The sequence below is a fragment of the Trachypithecus francoisi genome, unplaced genomic scaffold (genome assembly GCF_009764315.1).
Source record: "Trachypithecus francoisi isolate TF-2019V2 unplaced genomic scaffold, Tfra_2.0 Contig01579, whole genome shotgun sequence".
NCBI lineage: Eukaryota > Metazoa > Chordata > Mammalia > Primates > Cercopithecidae > Trachypithecus > Trachypithecus francoisi.
Window position 1 is genome coordinate 10879813 of NW_022681442.1, and position 18371 is coordinate 10898183.

Genomic DNA, 18371 nt, shown 5'->3' on the forward strand with positions numbered 1-18371 from the left:
ATTATCTCATTATTGACCCATCACTGGCCGACAGCTGTCCATTTGTTATCAAACAAATCACTGTTTCTGCGAAGGTGCAGAGTCCAAAAGCCTCACTGGGTTTGGAGAAGGTCTGCCCAGGCAGTGCTTTTTGCCATCTAAAACAGCAAGAACTTCTGGGATACATTATTTGACCATACAGAGCACAGGGACTTTCTCCAAACAGTTTGGGAAGACTTTGCCAGATGCAGCACAGATTGTCCCGAAGGCGACAGGCAACATGAGTCACAGAGCTTTCACTGCAAAGATCTTGCACCTCTCTCCTGTGGTTTATTGAGAGTGCATAAAAGGCAGAGTCATCACCATCAATGTGATAGAAGGTCAAATGCCTCACAGAAGCAATAAAAACCTATTGATGCCCCATTCCACTGCTTTGTTGAATAATAAAGCATGTGAGCTACCATTTCCCTTTGGCAAATATTAACTGTTCAATACTAGCTGAGATTTATATAAGAATTTAGCAGTGAATGGGGGCATTTTCGGGAAGGAGCTGCCTAGGGCAATTCACAGCCCATCGAGAGAGACAAATATGTTGTTCTATGAGCAGAAAGTACTGAGGAATGGCCAATACCACTAAGAGCACGAGCCACAGAGATGGGAACACAACCCACCTGTTTTTAACAAGTCATCTGAAGCAGAGAGAATGGGAGGGACACATTCAAATGAACATCTTTGTCAAAGGGAAACAAATCATCCATGTGTGAGATGGGGGCAACTGGCCATATCTGAGTGTGGCAGAAAGGAGGGACAGGCCACAGACTTGGAGGGCAGAGCGTGAATCAGCAGCACAGCACTGCCATTAAAACACGGAGCATGAAATGGGGGTGCAGAAATTGGAACTGAATATGAGGGAACTTGGAAAGATCCACTGACTGCATTCTGAACACATAGACCCTTCCTTCCTCAAATGCCAGCTCCCCTTCTCTCTGGCAAGCTCAGAGCACTGTGGAGAGGCCTCTCTCCAAGAGGGGAGAAAAAATTCCCTAGAATATCTTTGCCATATTCTCTCCACAAACCCTGATAATTAACAGGTTGTGAGATTGCCGGGAAATTACTGTGGTCTTTTCTCTGTTAGGGCTGACCTGCCAGGCTCACTGCTGTGTTTTCCCAGTGGGGCTGGATTCATTCTCATCCTGGTCCTAGCATGGCCTTTCTGGAAACAAGCATCCCTGGCCAATTCCCTATCGCCCCACGTAAATCTTGGTGAACTTCATACACAGCCACATGGATCACTTCCCCAGCCTCTGAGCCTGGTGGGCTTATCATAGCACAGAGCCGTTCTTTAAAAAGTCTGAAGTAGCTAAGCTGGAAAATGTATGGATGTATTATAACCACCAACAATTGGCAACTTTCCTGTCTGATCCAAACACCTGAAGGAAACAGAAAGGTAGGAAGCTGGTGATGATATTTAACATGGTCATTTCAGCATTATAGCAGGAACCTAAACTGTTTAATATTTTTATCGGAATAGCACAACCCTCTGGGGATCAATGCAGGAGCCCCTCACTGATACCAGAGGGAAAGCTGTGCTGGGATCAGACCCATGAAAGGCTGGACAAAAAGGAAAATAAATGGCCCCCATCAGGAATGCTTATTCATTAACAATAACCCAGTGGGTCTCGTTCATAAACGCTGTTCTGATTTTACACCATCCCACAGCACTGTGGGTTTGAGAGAAGAGTCAAAAAGACAAACCATACTGTGTCTGATAAAAAAATTTCAAAACAACGTGTCCTGTGAGTTGGCTTGTAAGCAGCCTGTACTCAGGACACTACTGGTTATAAGCATTCCAGGGGATTAGAGGGCTTTTGTTGTTACTTTCATTGTTGTAGGAAATCAGTACTATTGTGCTTTTATAACAGGGTTCCTATATTGTACAGACCTGACTGTTTTGCAGCCTGAATTCTTAAAAGCCCAGTGCTGCATGGGGCAAACCTCACTCCTCTCAACCAATGCCAGATGCACAAACATGGCCACTGTTTACCTGGAGATGAGGGCAGCACTTGGGATCTAGGTTTGGAAGCCTGGGTTAAAGTCTGCTGAAGACATCTGAGTAAAGAAGAGCACTGAGAACTAAACCTCCTGGTTGATAGAGTCCTGAATTCCAGACAACACTGGAAAATGTACACCCACTTTTCTGTCCTTGGCTTTTAAAGATCACCCGCCTCCACCCCCTACTTCCAAGGCTTCCTAAAAGTAACAATAAAAAAAAAAAAAAAAAAAAAACCTCTACACACAATGGGAGGCTGTTCATCATTTTTTATAGAGCAGGCTGTCATTTATTTAGGCAAACAGAACATCCAATAATTCCACCTTCTCTGTTAACATATAGCAGACAGAGTATGATGTTTAATTTTGAAATGTCACCCTAAGGGAGATTTAGCTCAGAACAAAAAGTCTGGAGAAGGCAACTATGAGCTACTCACTGCTGTGACAGCAGCCCCACTCCAAAAGCCAGCCGTCAGTGAGAACCACAACCACAAAAGACAGTTCTTACCCACCGTCACTTATCTTGAGACTCCATGCCAGAGGAGCCACTAGAATAAAGCATGAACTAAAGGGATTTACAAGCGAACTGAGAGGGCTCCCAACAGCACTTTTTGGAGACTATGGTGATATCCATCCAAACACTGCCTGGCCACTCAAGCCATGTGTGAAGGGACACCTACCTGCATCCTTGGAGAATGTGACCTTTTCCCACCTCAGCTGAGGAGACTGAAACCTGTGACCAAAAGTCCAAGCCATACAAGGGCAGCCTGCAGTACACACCTGACCTGAGGGAGGGCATGGACAGCCTGGTCAGGGACTCACGGCTTTTGTGGCCAGGCTGGAGAAATTAGCTGACTCTGTCTAGGAAGTACAGAGACTCTGTCTAGGAAGTCTGGACCAAGAAACACAGTGAAGCTTGGTGGGTGGGCATCGAAGTTGAACAGGCAGACAGAATGGGGGCAGAAGCCACCACCACTGCAAGCCCAAGCCTCACATAAACTAGACACATGGGGCAGCAGAAACAAAGTTGAGGCAGAGGAATCAGGCTGGGAGTGTCAGGAGAAGAGGGAAGGCATACTGCAGTGGTCATGAGCCAAGAGGGAGGTCTCCCCTCCTGATGGCCCAGTTCCCCATTCCAGTCCCTGTGAGGTGCCTCTGAACTTTTCCCCCTTTTTCTTGGATGTCTGTGAGATTGCTTATCAGAGCCCTGTAATTAAACCCCTAATTTATTTGAGCTAATTTGAGAGGGATTCTGTTCCTTTCATCTAGATAGGGCCTAACCGAAGCCTGGTTATATAGGAAGCATTCTGTGTGCTATTTTAGGCCAGGAGCTGCTTGTTGTTCCACACTCCCTAGATGCAGCTCTCACACTCACTCCCTTACCATGAAAAAGGGAGGACCATATTTTGCTACATTTTCATTTCCTCAAAGCCCAACAATTAACAAACACACCCTTAAGTGAAGGCTCTCATTTTCCAGACTTAGTATGCCATTGAATGGTAAGTCCATATAACACACCAAAAACAAAATCTGGGCTGAGGATTTGGGTAACTTTTAGGTGACGTGTGAAAAAAAGAAAAAATCAACCTGATTTGGTTTTTCTCAGGGTCAAAAAGCTGAAAACCTGGCTACAGGTTAGTTTTTGTTTGCTAAACAAGCCAAGTAGTTTTGGCTATCTCTTGGTGCTGTCATTTACTCAGGATTTGATTAACATGAAGACCAGAAAAACACATTTAATCCTGAAATGTCAAACTCTTGTCCCCTGCAGACATGGCTTAGCTTGGGAAGAATTTATAACAATGATGTTATAATCAATGACAAAGATCATAACACTCTTCACATAATAGTGAACACTTAACTACCAAAATGTCTTCAAACTTAAGATGAGTTACAGAGCTCGTTTGTAATATCTATTTTATTTTACACCCGCACTTGTCCATTATTGCCTCTATGCAACAGTGTTTGGTCGAGGAGTCTGTTGTTGATTTCTGAATTGCACATAATGTGGGTCTATTAGCCAAAAATGTGAGACTGGACAGTCGGAGGTAACAAAGTTTTAGATTTACTTTGCCTACTGCCAAGAGCTGCCCAGAGTGTGCGCCTGAGCAGCACATCTCTCCGGTGTGTACTGGGTGTTATGAGCATTCAGCACAACGGACAGCGACAGCGGGCGGCCTCTGACCATCCTCCATTTAGGACTGCACACTGGCTCTTATTTGGGCTTAAAGTTTATCTTTATTTTATGTTGTTCCTCCCCAGCTTAATTTGACCAAAAGAAAAAATCAGTTGGATGCAACTGAGATTTCTTAAATGCGATCATCTAATTAAGGCCAGCCCCATTCCCTAAAGCAGGAACTGTGAATACTCTACCTAAGAAGGCTTCCTTAATTTCAGTCTTGTCTGTTCGCCGGATAATTTTCACCACACAAATAACAGCCAGGGGTGTGAGGAAAGAAATTGCCTGGAAGAAATAACAAACAATCCCTTATGAGGACATCAGTTTGCTATCAGAAGGGCTGATTGATAATTAGTTCCCGTTAGCTTCATTTAGACTCCCTGGTTGAATAATCTTACTGAACTCCTGACCTCAAACAAAAAAAAAGGATGATGTATGTCTGTGCTTAGAGACTACACAGACTTTAAAAATGGAAGATCTGATTGTAGATTATAATTGATTTGTAATTGCTGAGAGCCATGTTTAAAGCAGTGACTTTTTAAATGGAAAAAAATAGTCTATAATTACAATGAATCATGTTTGCCAGTAATTCCCCTCATGCTCTCCTCTGTGGAAGGGTGAAGAACTCTTGGCCTCCCACTCCCATCTCTCTGGAAACATGAGTGCATTTGGGACTCACTTAGAGTCAATCAATTCATTCCTTTTTGGTGTTCTTTTGTTGAATATTTATCTCTTCTGCAAAGCAGAGTTTAGTCTGTTTGCATAAAGACTCCTCTTCCCTTCCTCTATCCCCTTTCCTCCACATAGATGCTCAGCTCAGACTTAATGAGTTAAACTGGTGGGATTCAGATGCAACTAACACTCATTATAAAACCTACTGTAAAGTGGAAACCATGCTAGTTACCATCAAGTCCAGGAGACTCTTACATCCTCATGATAGCTCTGTGACTGCCTCCTCCAGGCTTGAGGACTAGGTGATGTGCCTGGGAACAAACAACTGGAGAGTGGCGAGACCAGGATATGGGGACAAGGTTTCCCTTCCCATATTGAGTCTTTATTCCAGCTTTCCATAATTAGTAAATTGTTTTTCAACATTCTACCAACCATATAAAAGGCATTTATGTTACTTCCTTATGACTATAACATCTCAGGATAACAACATCAGAAGAGACTGACCATCTTACAAATCCAGAATTGGCCTACCAGTCAGTCATGGGAGGGCTGGGATGTAACTGTTGACCAATAGTGTTCATAATTCTGGAAATCTCCCTCTCCACTCTAGCAAGCTGTCACTTTTTGGAGAGGGGCTTCCTGATGGGACTAAGGCATGGCTGGAAGATGCTCTTCTTTTTTAAATTTATTTTTTATTTTTTGAGATGGAGTCTCACTCTGTCACCAGGCTGGAGTGCAGTGGCATGATCTCTGCTCACTGCGACCTCCACCTCCCAGGTTCAAGCAATTCTCCTGCCTCAGCCTCCTGAGTAGCTAGGACTACAGGTGTGCACCACCATGCCCAGCTAATTTCTGTATTTTTAGCAGAGATGGGATTTCACTATGTTGGCCAGGAGCTCTTCTTTTATAAAAACAGAATTCACCCAAATGAATGCAGGCTTTTAAAATTATTTGAGATGCTCCACACCCTTACTACAATCAGACAGCTAGAGCTAAAATCATCTTGGGGACTCCCCTTTGGGAACTGTCTTCAGACGCCATTTGTATGAGACATGAAAAAAGCTCTCTCCTTACCTGCCACCATTTATTTCTGACCAGAAGTGGTAGGAACCAGTTTGATGATTCAGCTGTGTCCCTGAATGATTTAGACTGTTTAAAAGTCAAATAAGCAAGTCTTGCCACCATGGAGAGTATTCAGGTGCTAAAAGGCAGATGCATGAGAGGAGATTCAGAACCGCTACAGAGAAAGCAGAGGATTCCCCTGGGGGCTATTCAGAAGGGCAACACTCATGAGTTAAGAGGTCCAGTAAGTCTGTGAAAGTTGCATAAGTTATTGGGCAGCTCTCACACCTAAATAACTACATGGCTTGTTAAAGTACTGATTTCCTCAAACATGCTTTTATAGCAGGTCTAGAAGTGCATATTTTTAACAGTATTTCAAATGGTACTGATGCTGATGATTGAGGATTATGCCTCAGACTTTTGACTCACGCATTTAGTGCTTAAAGAACAAGAACTGAAGCACCACTTACTAAAGTCCAATGTTATGGTCAAGGCCAAAGAAGTCCTTGTTTCTCCAAATCCAAACATGAAGCCCACCAGCTTACCTTTCTGTTTTCAGTCCCTTCAAGCACTGCATACAGACCAGGCAATGTGCTCCCAAATAGAAGAAAGCAACTCACCAAATAGTGGATGGCCCAGTAATGACCACCAATTCAGCGTTTATATAGGAGAACAACATGGTTCTGAAGGAAATATTTCAAGACAATCCCAGCTGACATAATCTAAGGTTAGGCAATAATGAAACCCCAGAAAAAAATTTGAGTTGGGATGACTTTCCCAATGAGGCTTCCAAAGGAAATTCCAGAGCAGAAAGTCACTGCCCATACAGGAGATGTGGGTGCCAGGTGGGAGGCGCTCAGGATCAAGGTCAAAGTGTGCAGGTTGAAGAATTCATTAGAGTTGCTCAATGACTCCAAGCTACTGGCCTGATGGTCCAGGGGTCTCCTTTAGAACTGTTGCCTGCCTCAACTTGCCTCTTCCTAATTGGACCCTCACCTCTACTTCCCCAACAAGGCTAGACTTAATTTAACTCATGCTACAACTTCCCTAGGTAGATGTATTTTGGTGTCTAGGACCACTACCAACTGCTCTTGAGCCAAGGCTACGCACCCAGGAGGGCCCAAGGTTCCCTACCTCAAGGGCTTCCCAGGTGAGGAAATGCAGCCTTCAAAATACCATGTGGCTGCAGCCAGAGTGGCTTCAGCAGAGGTGTCTGTGTGATTGCAAGATGTGGCTTGTTTTCTCCTCTCATCCTAACAGCAATGGGCCCTGGTGTCTCATTTCTTCTTCTGGAAATGTATCAGCCATATCCTTGGGTAGCACGGTCCATGAATCAGGATGGATAGAGACATAGTTACATGTATCATTCACCCCCTTGTATACAAACACTTTTTAACTGAAAGTTGGAATTAAGAGGTGACCTTCAGAAGCCAACACATTGGGAAAACAACTTCCTCCTGGGGCAAAACACCTGTGAACTGAGTAAAGGAGGAATGAAGAGAGTAAGCACCGCACCACCTCACTTTCACTCAGCAAAGTAGATTGAATTGAAGCCAGTGCATACACATTCCACTCTTCGGACAAAGGCCATTGGTAGCTGTGGTTCTGCTGCCCGGGCCAGGGAAGCAGATGACGATGGACAGAGGGACGTAAGGTGGGGATGTTCCCTTGTACCTCCACACATGGGCAGAAATGGGGGGAAAACATGAGCAAGCAAAAACTCCCTTGGTATTATTTTCTCTTCTGTTAATGTTTCCATGTCTAATTTTAAAAGAATCAAATCCAAGGAAATCCTAGGATGAGCCCAGGGTAGGAAGATGGGGAGTGGTCAGTGCTTTTTAAATGAGACCTGAGAGAAAACAAAGAATTCCAGACAAACACTGCTGAAGAATTCAGAGAACATATTGAACCCTTCTTGGACTTGAGTTCTGCTCACTTGTTATGAGTATGGGGCTGCTGAATGTACATACCTAGGTTAGAATAACAAAGGCTAACATGTACTGAGAACTTACTAAGGACTATGGTCTATTCTAGACACCCCATGCAAATTAACTCTTTCAATTCTCAAGCAATCCTAGGTGGAAAAGGCTCCTTACTTAACGCATAGGAAACTAAAGCACAGAGAGGTTCAGCAACCTGCTGTAAGTCACACAACTAATCAAGTGGTAAAATGAGGATTTGCACCCAGGCCACCTAAATTAAGTTCTACACTTTTAACCACAATGTTACAGCAATTCCTACCCTAGGAAGTAAACGTTAAACAAAATATAGTGCACGCTTTTTTCCAAGTTAGAAAAGAAAGGTAAGGAGGCTTGTTTCCAGGTCATAGATAAGTCATAGAAATTTCAGTGACAGCTGTCACAGCTTAAGCACCTACTATGTGTTAAGGACTTTCCTCACACTTTCCAATCTTCTAACTACTCTGTTGTGGGAAATATTATTCCCATTGTACAAATAACCAAACTAAAAATCATAGAGATCAGTAAACACACAAATGCACACAGCTAGTGGGAATAAGACTCCCAGACTCGGTTGCCATGCTCCTGGGTTGGAGTCCTGAATCTCGGTGATTCCCTTAGCCCAAAAGCTTTATTTTACAGATGGGGAAAATGAGGCTGACAGAGATTATATATTGAACACCACCTTTAAAGTTACTAATTGTACTGCACAGTACCCACACAAAGAGATAGCATATGCATCATTAAGCAGGATCTGGGATGTGGCTAGTTTTGTATGTAGCTTGTTCCATAGGCTGGGAAGCCAGAGCTCTGTACAAAAACAAAAAAAAAAAAGTGTGTGGAATGGTCTCAGATTAAGAAGAGGTGGGTTCAAGCCCCAGCTCTGACACTTATCCATTCTTTGTCCTTGAGCAAGTCACCTAACCTCATTAATTCTCAGTTTCCTTATCTATAAAATGGGTATGATGATAATAATATCTATGACAGGTATTATTCGCAGGATTTCAATTCACTAACAATTATGGAATGCTGATTAGGTACCATGCACTAAGTAAAGTGCCATAGGTCTGTCACCCCCATTTGATGTTCTCTACAGCTTGATGAGACATGTTCTTAAAGACACCTTTCACAGATGAAGAAAGTAAAGTGCTAGGAGGGGAGGTGATCTTCCACATTTGCATAGCTAGTGAGTGGCAAAGCTGAGAGTTGACCCCTAGTAGGCCACTATGGAGCCCATACCAACTGCCCACCAATAGGGTCCAACAGAGAGCTACCATCCAGCAAATGCTGGTTGTTGACTAGTATTTCATTATTTTCTGGAAAAGACTGTTAAAAGGGTATCAGGATCTTATCACCAGACATATAGGATTGAAGGATTTTCAGTTCAAGCCCACCTGCACCCTGAGATCTGAGTAGTGTGCACCTTTGAGTAAAGGAAGGAAGCTGGGGAGAGAAAAGGGAGCCTAATTCTCCCAGGCACCCTGACCATACCCTGAATGACCAACTAGGGTATGGAGCATCCACCCATGAATCAACACAGGAAGGAGTGCCAATCCCTGGCCAGTTCTGCACCCAGAAATTGAGTCATCCTCATGTGCTGATGCAAGGTACCGTGCACCATGCTGCCTGGGCGCTTCCGGGAAACCACAAAGTGTGGAGCAGTGTGTTTGAGGGGGGATGGCATGAGGATGCCAAGGACTTCTAACAACCAGAAGAGATCGAAGCCAGAGCAGCCCTGATGTGAGGGTGTTAGCCAGAGAGGAGCTTGTCACTAGGGTTCATTCACGTCAGACAAAACAAAACAGTGGGCCCAAAGTGCCTTCATTTCTGGCTTTTGACAGAAAGGTGTGTTGCAAAGTGATTATAAAGACAACTTTAAGACACTCAGACACTTGGAAAAGGCCCTGCTGTGGGTAAACAATTACATCCCGTCACAGATAAAAGAGCTGTCTAAGACTCTTAAAAAGAGCCTAAAAATTAAACTGTCTATCATGATCCAGCCTTGTCTCTTTTTCTTCCTTCTTCCTCCCCAAAATGACTTTATTTCTGTCTTCCTTAGAAGCATCCTATCCCAGAATAGAAAACCCTGGTATCAAATCAACACAGTATCTATCAGTAATAGTCTATGAGAATAAATCTGGACCTATCACTGTCGAAGCAAAAAGAGAAGAGGGCAAAGAATAGGGCTTGGGTGGATTTCTTTTGGAAGCCAAGGAAAAGTTTGCAAAACCTATCATTCCTTAAACTCCTTACTGAGTCTTACCTATTCCTCAAGGCTTTTTAGTGGAGCACTGTCCACCTTGTGTTCATATCTGTGCCCCTCCCTAGACTAGAAACCATATCTTATTCATCTTTCTTCATGGTGTTTCATAACCATCCACTGAATTAGGTTGTAATTAACCAATCCAAAGCTATCCTCAGTCTAGTTCTATCCCTGCCCCCTTCTTAGCCCTTACACATATATACTCCAAACAAACTCTATTGACAGGACCCACATGGGCTCACTCTCCATTTCTCTGCCTTTACATGCCTCTCCACCTAACCAATCACCAAAGAGGCATCACAGCAGAGTGCCTCCAAGTGAGAGCTTGCACTCACAGTCGGTGCTCAGATCCTGGTCTAGCCACTGACTGTTGTATAATCTTGGACAAGTTGTATAATTTCCCTAGTTTTGTTTTCTCCACTGACATTATGAGATTAACAGAAGTGCTGACCTCAAAGGATTCTGAAGATTAACTGAGATGTTCTTTATAAAGTTATAAGCACAGCCCCCGAATTCAAGAAATGTTTACTGTTGTAGGTGATGAAGAAGAAAGGAGAAGAAGAAGGAGAAGGAGGAGGAGGAGGAGGGGGAGGAGGAGGAGGAGGAGGAGGAAGAGGAGGAGGAGAAGGAGAAGAAGAAGTAGTAGTAGTTCCCTAGAAGTTTACCTGGGCCTCTCCTCTGGCCCTTTTCAGATTCCATTTTGTATTAGAGTACCATCCTAATGTACCAGCGATCCTGGAGGGTCCCTGAGGGTACACCCCAAGTCTCACTGGACTTCTTATCCACTATAGCCCCTATGGTTTGCTTTACCCATAGTAGGCTCCCTGAAAATGTCCCCTGAATGTACAAAGAAACAACTACTACAGATAACAAAACGTGTACCAAAAAGCAACAACTAATACCAATGAAGCTGTCCTACACAAAAAGTAGGTTTTTAAAAATGTTCTGATAAACCCCTCACACTCAGCAAGCAACCAGTACCTCTTTTGAATAAGGAAGCAGCCTTCCATAAAGGCCTTGGGCATATCCTTGAAATGCTAAGCAAGACTTCTGAGTGCATCTGAAAAGAATTCTTAGCCAGTCTCTCAGGTCAACAGGAACACTGGGTTGTCAAGGGAAACAAGCTCTTGGATTCAAACAGTTCTAACTACACCCAACTTTCAGGGTGACAGACATCACCTGAGCTAATGGTGCCACAGACAGCGGAAGTGGAAGTTAGGAGGCTTCCAGTAACATTATTACCATTTACTCTGCACTTAATCCCCTAGCCATTATTCTGTTAATTTTCTTGTTACATTTGCCCAATTGGCTCGTCTAACTTGCACACACATGACTCTAGAAGCATTAATTATCTAATGAAAGAAATTCAAGTCAATACCAGCTGCCTTTAAAAAACACCTTGGTAAGAAAGTTAGAAAGTTCACCTTTTGATTAAAACATTCCAACCAAAATTAAAGGAGACCCCAGGACTTTTCTATGTAGTAAATAAAAAAATTTGAGCTTTCAAAGAAAATCAAGCCATTTTATACATCAGTGAAAATGGATGATCTACTACCAATTATTCTACTAACATCTGAAGGTTTTAAAGGACCAAAATAATATAATGCTTTATATTAAATTCTTAAAACCCAGGAGAACAAATCTTTTTTATGGGGTGACAAAATATTTTTCATCTTTGTGTTATAGGTATTATAAATGTATCTACTGCTTTCCTTGTGTTATTATGGAATTGTACTAAATTGTGCAACCAAATGAATGAAATTCATCAACTGCTATTAATGAAATAAAAGGTTGAACTTATTTCATTAGGAGAATAGAGGGTATGAATCAGTACGTGTGGCTGAATATACTTCTGTTCTCTGAGAACCCCAGTGCTGAATAAGCCTTCTACTGACTAATTTCTACCACCGCCAGCATGCAAATTGCTCCATCCTATTTGTGTCTGTAGCCAGAATAGTTGTGGCATTTGTATCTAGACTTCAAAACAATCCATTGTTCATAAATCTAGGACACAGCCACAGATTTCTCACAACATCCCATATGAACATTCATCTCCAAATTGTGTTTTTACAACACATGAAATGTAAAATGTTATGAAAAATAGGAGTAACTGATAAATAGAAGCTTCTCCCTATTAAAGCCATTGAGTAAACTCATTACACATACACTGCTTCCTTTATTTCTAGGATTTATAGAACATTTGAGTTACAGCAGAAATGAAAAAAGCCTGATTTTAATAGTCATGTGTTAGCAATTCTCTACTCACAACAACCCTAATTTGTCAATTTCCCTAAGATTTATAAAAATCCAGTTTACTTTCCAGTAGAAAAGTAATTATTAAGAAGCAATTAAAATGATACTTTAATGCTCGCTGGCATTACGGGCATTTTCAAGAGTTTGCAAAAACACAGATCTTTCCAATCATCACTAATTAACAAAATTTCCTCCATAAAATCAGAGGGATTTCTTTCAAAACACAAAAATGTTCCCTGTGTGTCTATGAAGTTTCTGGAGCAGTTCCCAGAGAGGCACGAGACACCATGGCAGGTCAACAGGAACAACCTTCAAACTTCTGGGAGGCTGCCCATCCAAAAGTGACATTATCGTTCCATAACAAAGAGGAGCTTAAATATTTCCTCTGCTCCAGAAAGTCTGGATGGTGATTCTCCAATTCTCCAGGGCTTCATTAGCATCAGCAAGGAGTCCCAGACACTCTGCCCCCAACCCTCAGGGCAGCCTCTTGGCTGAGAGCTGAGCTCCAAGAGCTGGCTGCTAGAACCTGGTGCTGTGCTCACTAGCTATGTGACATGGGGCAAGTTCCCTCATCTCTCTTGGAATGCAGTTTTGCATTTGTGAAATGTGGACAACAATGACATCTTCCTCACTGGGATGCTGGGTGGAATTAAATTAGACCATCATTTCTTAAGCTCTCAGCAACAAGCCTAGCATATAGGCAGTGAAATGTAAAAGGTTGTGGCAATTGCCATGTGGCATTGGGAGTGGGGGGGGTAAATTTATCTCAATATATTCACCAGCTCTATGGGTGCTTGCCCATTTATTCTAGAAGGAGAGAGACACAAGACACTCTCAAGAGGTTGAAGCACAGGGTGGTCTTATTAGTGGCCAACAACTGACCAGCTAAAACCAGAAAAGAGGTTAACAGAGCTATCTGGGTACCTTCATTTGGGCAGAATCAAGGCTTATCCTAAAAAGAGAGTGGACAGAAAATTCTCATCACTGGCCTCTAGTCTTCCTTTACTGTAACTCAGCATAGCCCAGACAAACAAGTCCTTTCTCATTCTACAATATTGGGCAATGACTTGTAGAAAGTAGAAAAATTCCTCTTCAAAGCTCATCTTAGTTTTTTTTGTTTTTGTTTTTGTTTTTGTTTTTGTGTTTTGTTTTTTGAGACGGAGTCTTGCTCTGTCACCCAGGCTGGAGTACAGTGGTGCAATCTCGGCTCACTGCAAGCTCCGCCTCCTGGGTTTACGCCATTCTCCTGTCTCAGCCTCCCGAGTAGCTGGAACTACAGGCGCCTGCCACCTCGCCCGGCTAATTTTTTTTGTATTTTTAGTAGAGACGGGGTTTCACCGTGTTAGCCAGGATGGTCTCGATCTCCTGACCTCGTGATCCACCCACCTCGGCCTCCCAAAGTGCTGGGATTACAGGCTTGAGCCACCACGCCCGGCCTCATCTTAGTTTTAAAATAAAATAGGCACTAGGAATAATAGCTTCTTACCCTAAAGCCTCCTATCAACTGTTAGTTCTTACACTTTAGCCCAGTTAGTTGCTTTGGCTTATTCAGGCATGTCTAGACAGGCCGAGGCAAGTCTTAGCTCATAGCTTACACCCCTTCCTTATTTGGAAATGTTATTGCTTCTTTAAATCCTTCATAAGCAACTTTCTCTTTTCCTTTGCTCTGCCTTGCCTTTACCTATTTAAGAAAGTTTTAAGCTGTTAGGCAATCAGGTATTAGTTTTGACTGTGAGGTCCGGCTCTAGCCAATGGAGACAGGACACAGTAGCAGGGACAAGCTGCATAAGGGATAAAAATTGCCTCCCTCCTTTGTTCAGGCATGTTCTCACCATTGTTCCATCTGTGATGAGCACCCTTTCTGCAGAAAGTAAACAATGCCTTGCTGAGAGAATTAAATCTATGTTCGTGTGCTATTTCTTTGTGGCACCAGGGAACAAGCATTTCTAACAGTGTCCTTCTCACATGACCAAGCAGCTCCTATCATGACAAGGAACTGGGTTTTAATTTGATGGGCTGCTCACCTTCTCTTTCTCTCAGGCCACCCACTGTCTTCAGGGTTAGAAAAACAAAGATGAAAACCCATTTGGTTCATCTTTGAGAGAGCAGTCAAATAAGGCATGAAATCATGGTACTTACAAACATGAGGCGGGTAGGTATGTTATCTGATTGCACCAAAGGATTTTTATAAAGCCAGATCTCTTCCGGTTGGATGACTCTCTGGAACGGATCCAAAAACTCTGTAAAACTGAAACGTAAAAAGAAAAGTACATAAAGGTTAAGCGTTCTGTTGCTGCGGGAAGTTCCCAAGGAGGCCCCCCACTATGCACCCTCAGCGGGGAGAATCCAGACTGCTGCAGAGGGGGAAAGAGACAGGCCCTGCTGTCAGTTCTCACTGGTTCAAAGGCTTGGGAAGGACCGAAAGAATCACTGAGACTTTACAGACTCTTCCATCACCACCTGCTAGCAAGGACAAATTCCATGCATAAGGGAGTAGCTTTGTGTGTACAAAGATTCTAAGGACTTGGGGTTCCAAAGTAAACTGGAAACTGCAGTCAGAATGGGGCAAGGCCAGGGCAGAATGGTCTGGCCTTAGCATGGTCTCTTGAAAATAAAATAGGCTTGAGGTGAAACATAAGGGAGGGAGTAACTGGCACAGCTGCCCGTGTGCTGTCTTCATTGTTGGGCAATGAAAAGCAGTCACTGCCAAGAGAAAAACTGGAAAAGGGGCAGAAATGCAGGGGTTTGCTTTTTCAGATCTCAGCCATCAGGCCACCTCCCAGCTCTCCAGCCAATCTTTACCTGAGGAACTAAGTTCAGCACCACTTCAGATGCAGTTGGAGAGGGCAAAAGAAGCCAGGTCATTTGGGGCTTTGAGTGCCAGGCTAGAGGACTTTGATTTTGAGCCAAGGAGAGGTTTGGTAAAGGAGCATGGAATGGGAATTCCAATTCAAAATGGTGGCCCTGGCCATGGTGAGGATGGGACTCGGAGGAGAGAATAGAAGGCAAGGTGGGAGGTGCTGAGGTTGTGGCAGCTGTCCCTGCAACAGAGACTAGCAGACTGGAGAGGAAATGGATGGCGTGGAGAACCTGCGGGCAGGAGTGGCTGAAGCTGATTCCTAGGCTTCTGGTTTGGGCTTCTGGGAAAAGGATTCCCATGATCCAAGATGAGGAGTGCAGGGGAGCAGGAGAGGAGGAGAAGCTCAGCTCCCTCCTCCTCTAGCAAACCCTCTAGGGTGGCCAGCAGTCTTGGTTTGTCCATAACTTTTCCAGTTTTAACACTGAAAGTCCCATATCCCAGGAAACCCCTCAGTCTTAAGCAAACCAGGACAGTTGGTCACCTAAAGCCACCCCAGTCTCCAGACAGAATCAGGAGTCCCACAGCCCCGGTTTCTATCCCAGATTTGGGACATTGTACGAGTATGTTCTGTTTGCAGCTTCAGCTCCCCTGTGAGGGTATGAGGGCAGAAGCCACTCCAGGGCTGTCACCTCAGAGCCCAGTAGCACGGCTGGGCCACTGTAGGCACTCAGAGACCACAGAAGTTAACATCTATTTGGGACTTTGAATAGGTGACACTGAAACTATTCTCACTTTGATCAGCCTGACTCTCAATTCTATTGTGTATCTAAGAAACCTAAAATCCACCCATCTTCTGTGTCTCTCTCCCTGTCTCTCCCTCCCTCCTTCTCTTCCCCCTTCTCTCCCTGCCTCCTCTAACTGTGACGTTTTAAGTCCTAAAAGTCTGTGTATTTATGTAATTTCAAAAAGCAGTGGTATCCATGACCGTTCTGCTCAGCACTGGGCCCCCAGAGCCTCTGCCTGGCACACAGGCATCTCTTGGTAGCTATTTGCTAGATGACTGAATGGACTCCTGCAGTGCCATCATCACAGAACCCAGTCAACCCTTCACCAACCCTGAACCTGGAGCACTTCTATTACAGAATCCGTACTGCATCCCCTCACTGGGGTGCAAGTCACTTCTGCTATCAGTCTTCCAAACCTCCTCTAGAGCTGCCGGGAGGAGCACCCTCTCTGGGCATCAGAAACCTGCTCTCTGCCCCAGCTCACCAGCTGAGCTGCTCCGTGCTGTGGAGCAAGCTGCTTCCTCTCCCAGGGCCTCTGCAATGGGGGAGGCTGAACTAAATCCAAGACTTTAATTTGAGAAGGGTCAGAACCTTCTAGAAAACACCCTACCACAGACCTAAGACTGTGGTCTGGTAATGTGGATTTTAAAACACTATGATGGGCCAGGAGTCCCCAGCATTGAACTAAATGACACCTAAGGGTCCCAGACCCTAGGATCCAAGGACAGGACACCCTGTAATTTAACTCTTCTCATTAACAGCTCTTCCACCCACTGCAGGACAGTCTCTAGAGTCAGGTCCAGCAGCGTTCAAACCCCAACTCTGGCACATGCTGAGTCATTTAACATTTTCTGAGCCTCAGTTTCTTCATCTCTAAAATAGACACACCTTACAGAGTTGGAATGAAAGTTAAACGATGGAATATATATGTAGGGCCTGACAGAAGAGAAACAAAAACTAGAATTGTATTACTATTATCATTTTACTCTAGCCTAAAGCTGCATGTTTTTATTAGACAGTTTTCGGGCTTTGTTTGATTTTGTGACAACCTACTCCCTGCTCCCAAGTGTTTTTAAGACATAATGAAATGAAGTGAAATGAAATAAATTTTGCTTGAAGGATGTTTTTAAGAATGTGCAGTGTATCTCTGATAACCAAAGCTTCAGAATACTCCAGTTTCTTAGCTTCATAACGAATTACTTCAAAACATTTTATTTTGCTCATGAATTTGTGGATCAGGAAATTGAGAGGGGCTCATTGTCTAGGTAGTTCCCACTTAGAATCTCTCATGTGGGCACAGTCAATGGCTGTCCACTGACCAGGCTGTTAGCTGGAACCCCTGCTGTCATTTTTCTTATAACAGGACACAGTCTCTCACCTCTTACCTCAACTTCCTATTCTGGGGGTGGGGCCAATCAGTGACACTGGAGATGACTAGTTGCTGTATTATGGATTTGAGTTTCATTTGGCTATAAAACAATCTTGATGGGAGAAGTGGGGGGAGAGAACCTCTTCCCACATACACATTGAGACAGATCCCGACTGGTCAATGATCTTGTTTGTAAGAAAGAGATTCTGTTGGTTGGGTGCCTAAAGAGAAAGGTGATTGGCCTTCGGATCATACCAACTTAGCTAGCATTGCTAATCAACTGTTGCAAGCTCTGAAAATAAAGGATCTTGAACCCCACCCCTCCACCCTAGAAAAACCCTTCCTCTCCAGCACTGTGGTCTCAGGGTGGTCAGAATTATTCATAGCTACTGGCTTCCCTCACAGCAGGTATCCCAGGAGAACAAGGCAGAAGCTCAATGGCTTTTTCCAACCTAGTCTCAGAAGTTGTGTAGTGTCATCTCCAGTCAGAAGTGAATCCTAAAGTCAGTGTGGATTCCAGGGAGGGGAAATGACTCCACCCATTGACTGGGGTGTGGCAAGTTCTTACTACAGAAACGCAGATGAATGAGGGATATGGCTGCAGCCACCTCTGAAATATACTCTGCCACCCACAGGGTGCTATTGACACTGTGATGGCCACACACTCCCACTCTGTGAGACCCCAGAACCTTGACTCCTATTTCTTCTCACACAGCCGGCCACAGGGCAATGGGACCAGGTACACCACAGAGCACCTTCCTTCCTTGTCTTGTTTGTCTTTCAGGTTTTATTATCCTCCTGGCAATTTTTCTAAAGCCTGGTGCACCCAGCATTTTACACAATCCCTCACTCCACCCTGAGTAGCTGCAGCCAGAACCCATCTATCAAGCAAATTATATCCTCTGGGAGCAGCAGTACTAAGAAAGATCGATGTCCCTTCTCCAGCCATGCTTCAGCCACTGGCATCTGTCTCAAAGAATGCAGACAGTGGAGCTAATATGCAGA

The 18371-nt window shown here is 43.9% G+C and overlaps 1 protein-coding gene across 5 annotated transcripts in view; it reads right to left on the bottom strand.

Annotated features, from left to right (window-relative positions):
* PLPP4 (phospholipid phosphatase 4) overlaps positions 1-18371 on the bottom strand; it is a 136828-nt gene that overhangs the window by 71269 nt on the left and 47188 nt on the right. For 4 of the 5 annotated variants that reach the window (XM_033181061.1, XM_033181042.1, XM_033181051.1 and 1 more), the window contains exons 2-3: positions 14552-14660; positions 4399-4489 (exon numbers count right to left, since the gene is read on the bottom strand). In XM_033181061.1, the coding sequence (XP_033036952.1) occupies positions 4399-4489; positions 14552-14660 (200 nt within the window). The remainder of the gene's footprint in view (positions 1-4398; positions 4490-14551; positions 14661-18371) is intronic. The other variant, XM_033181078.1, reaches the window with a different exon arrangement.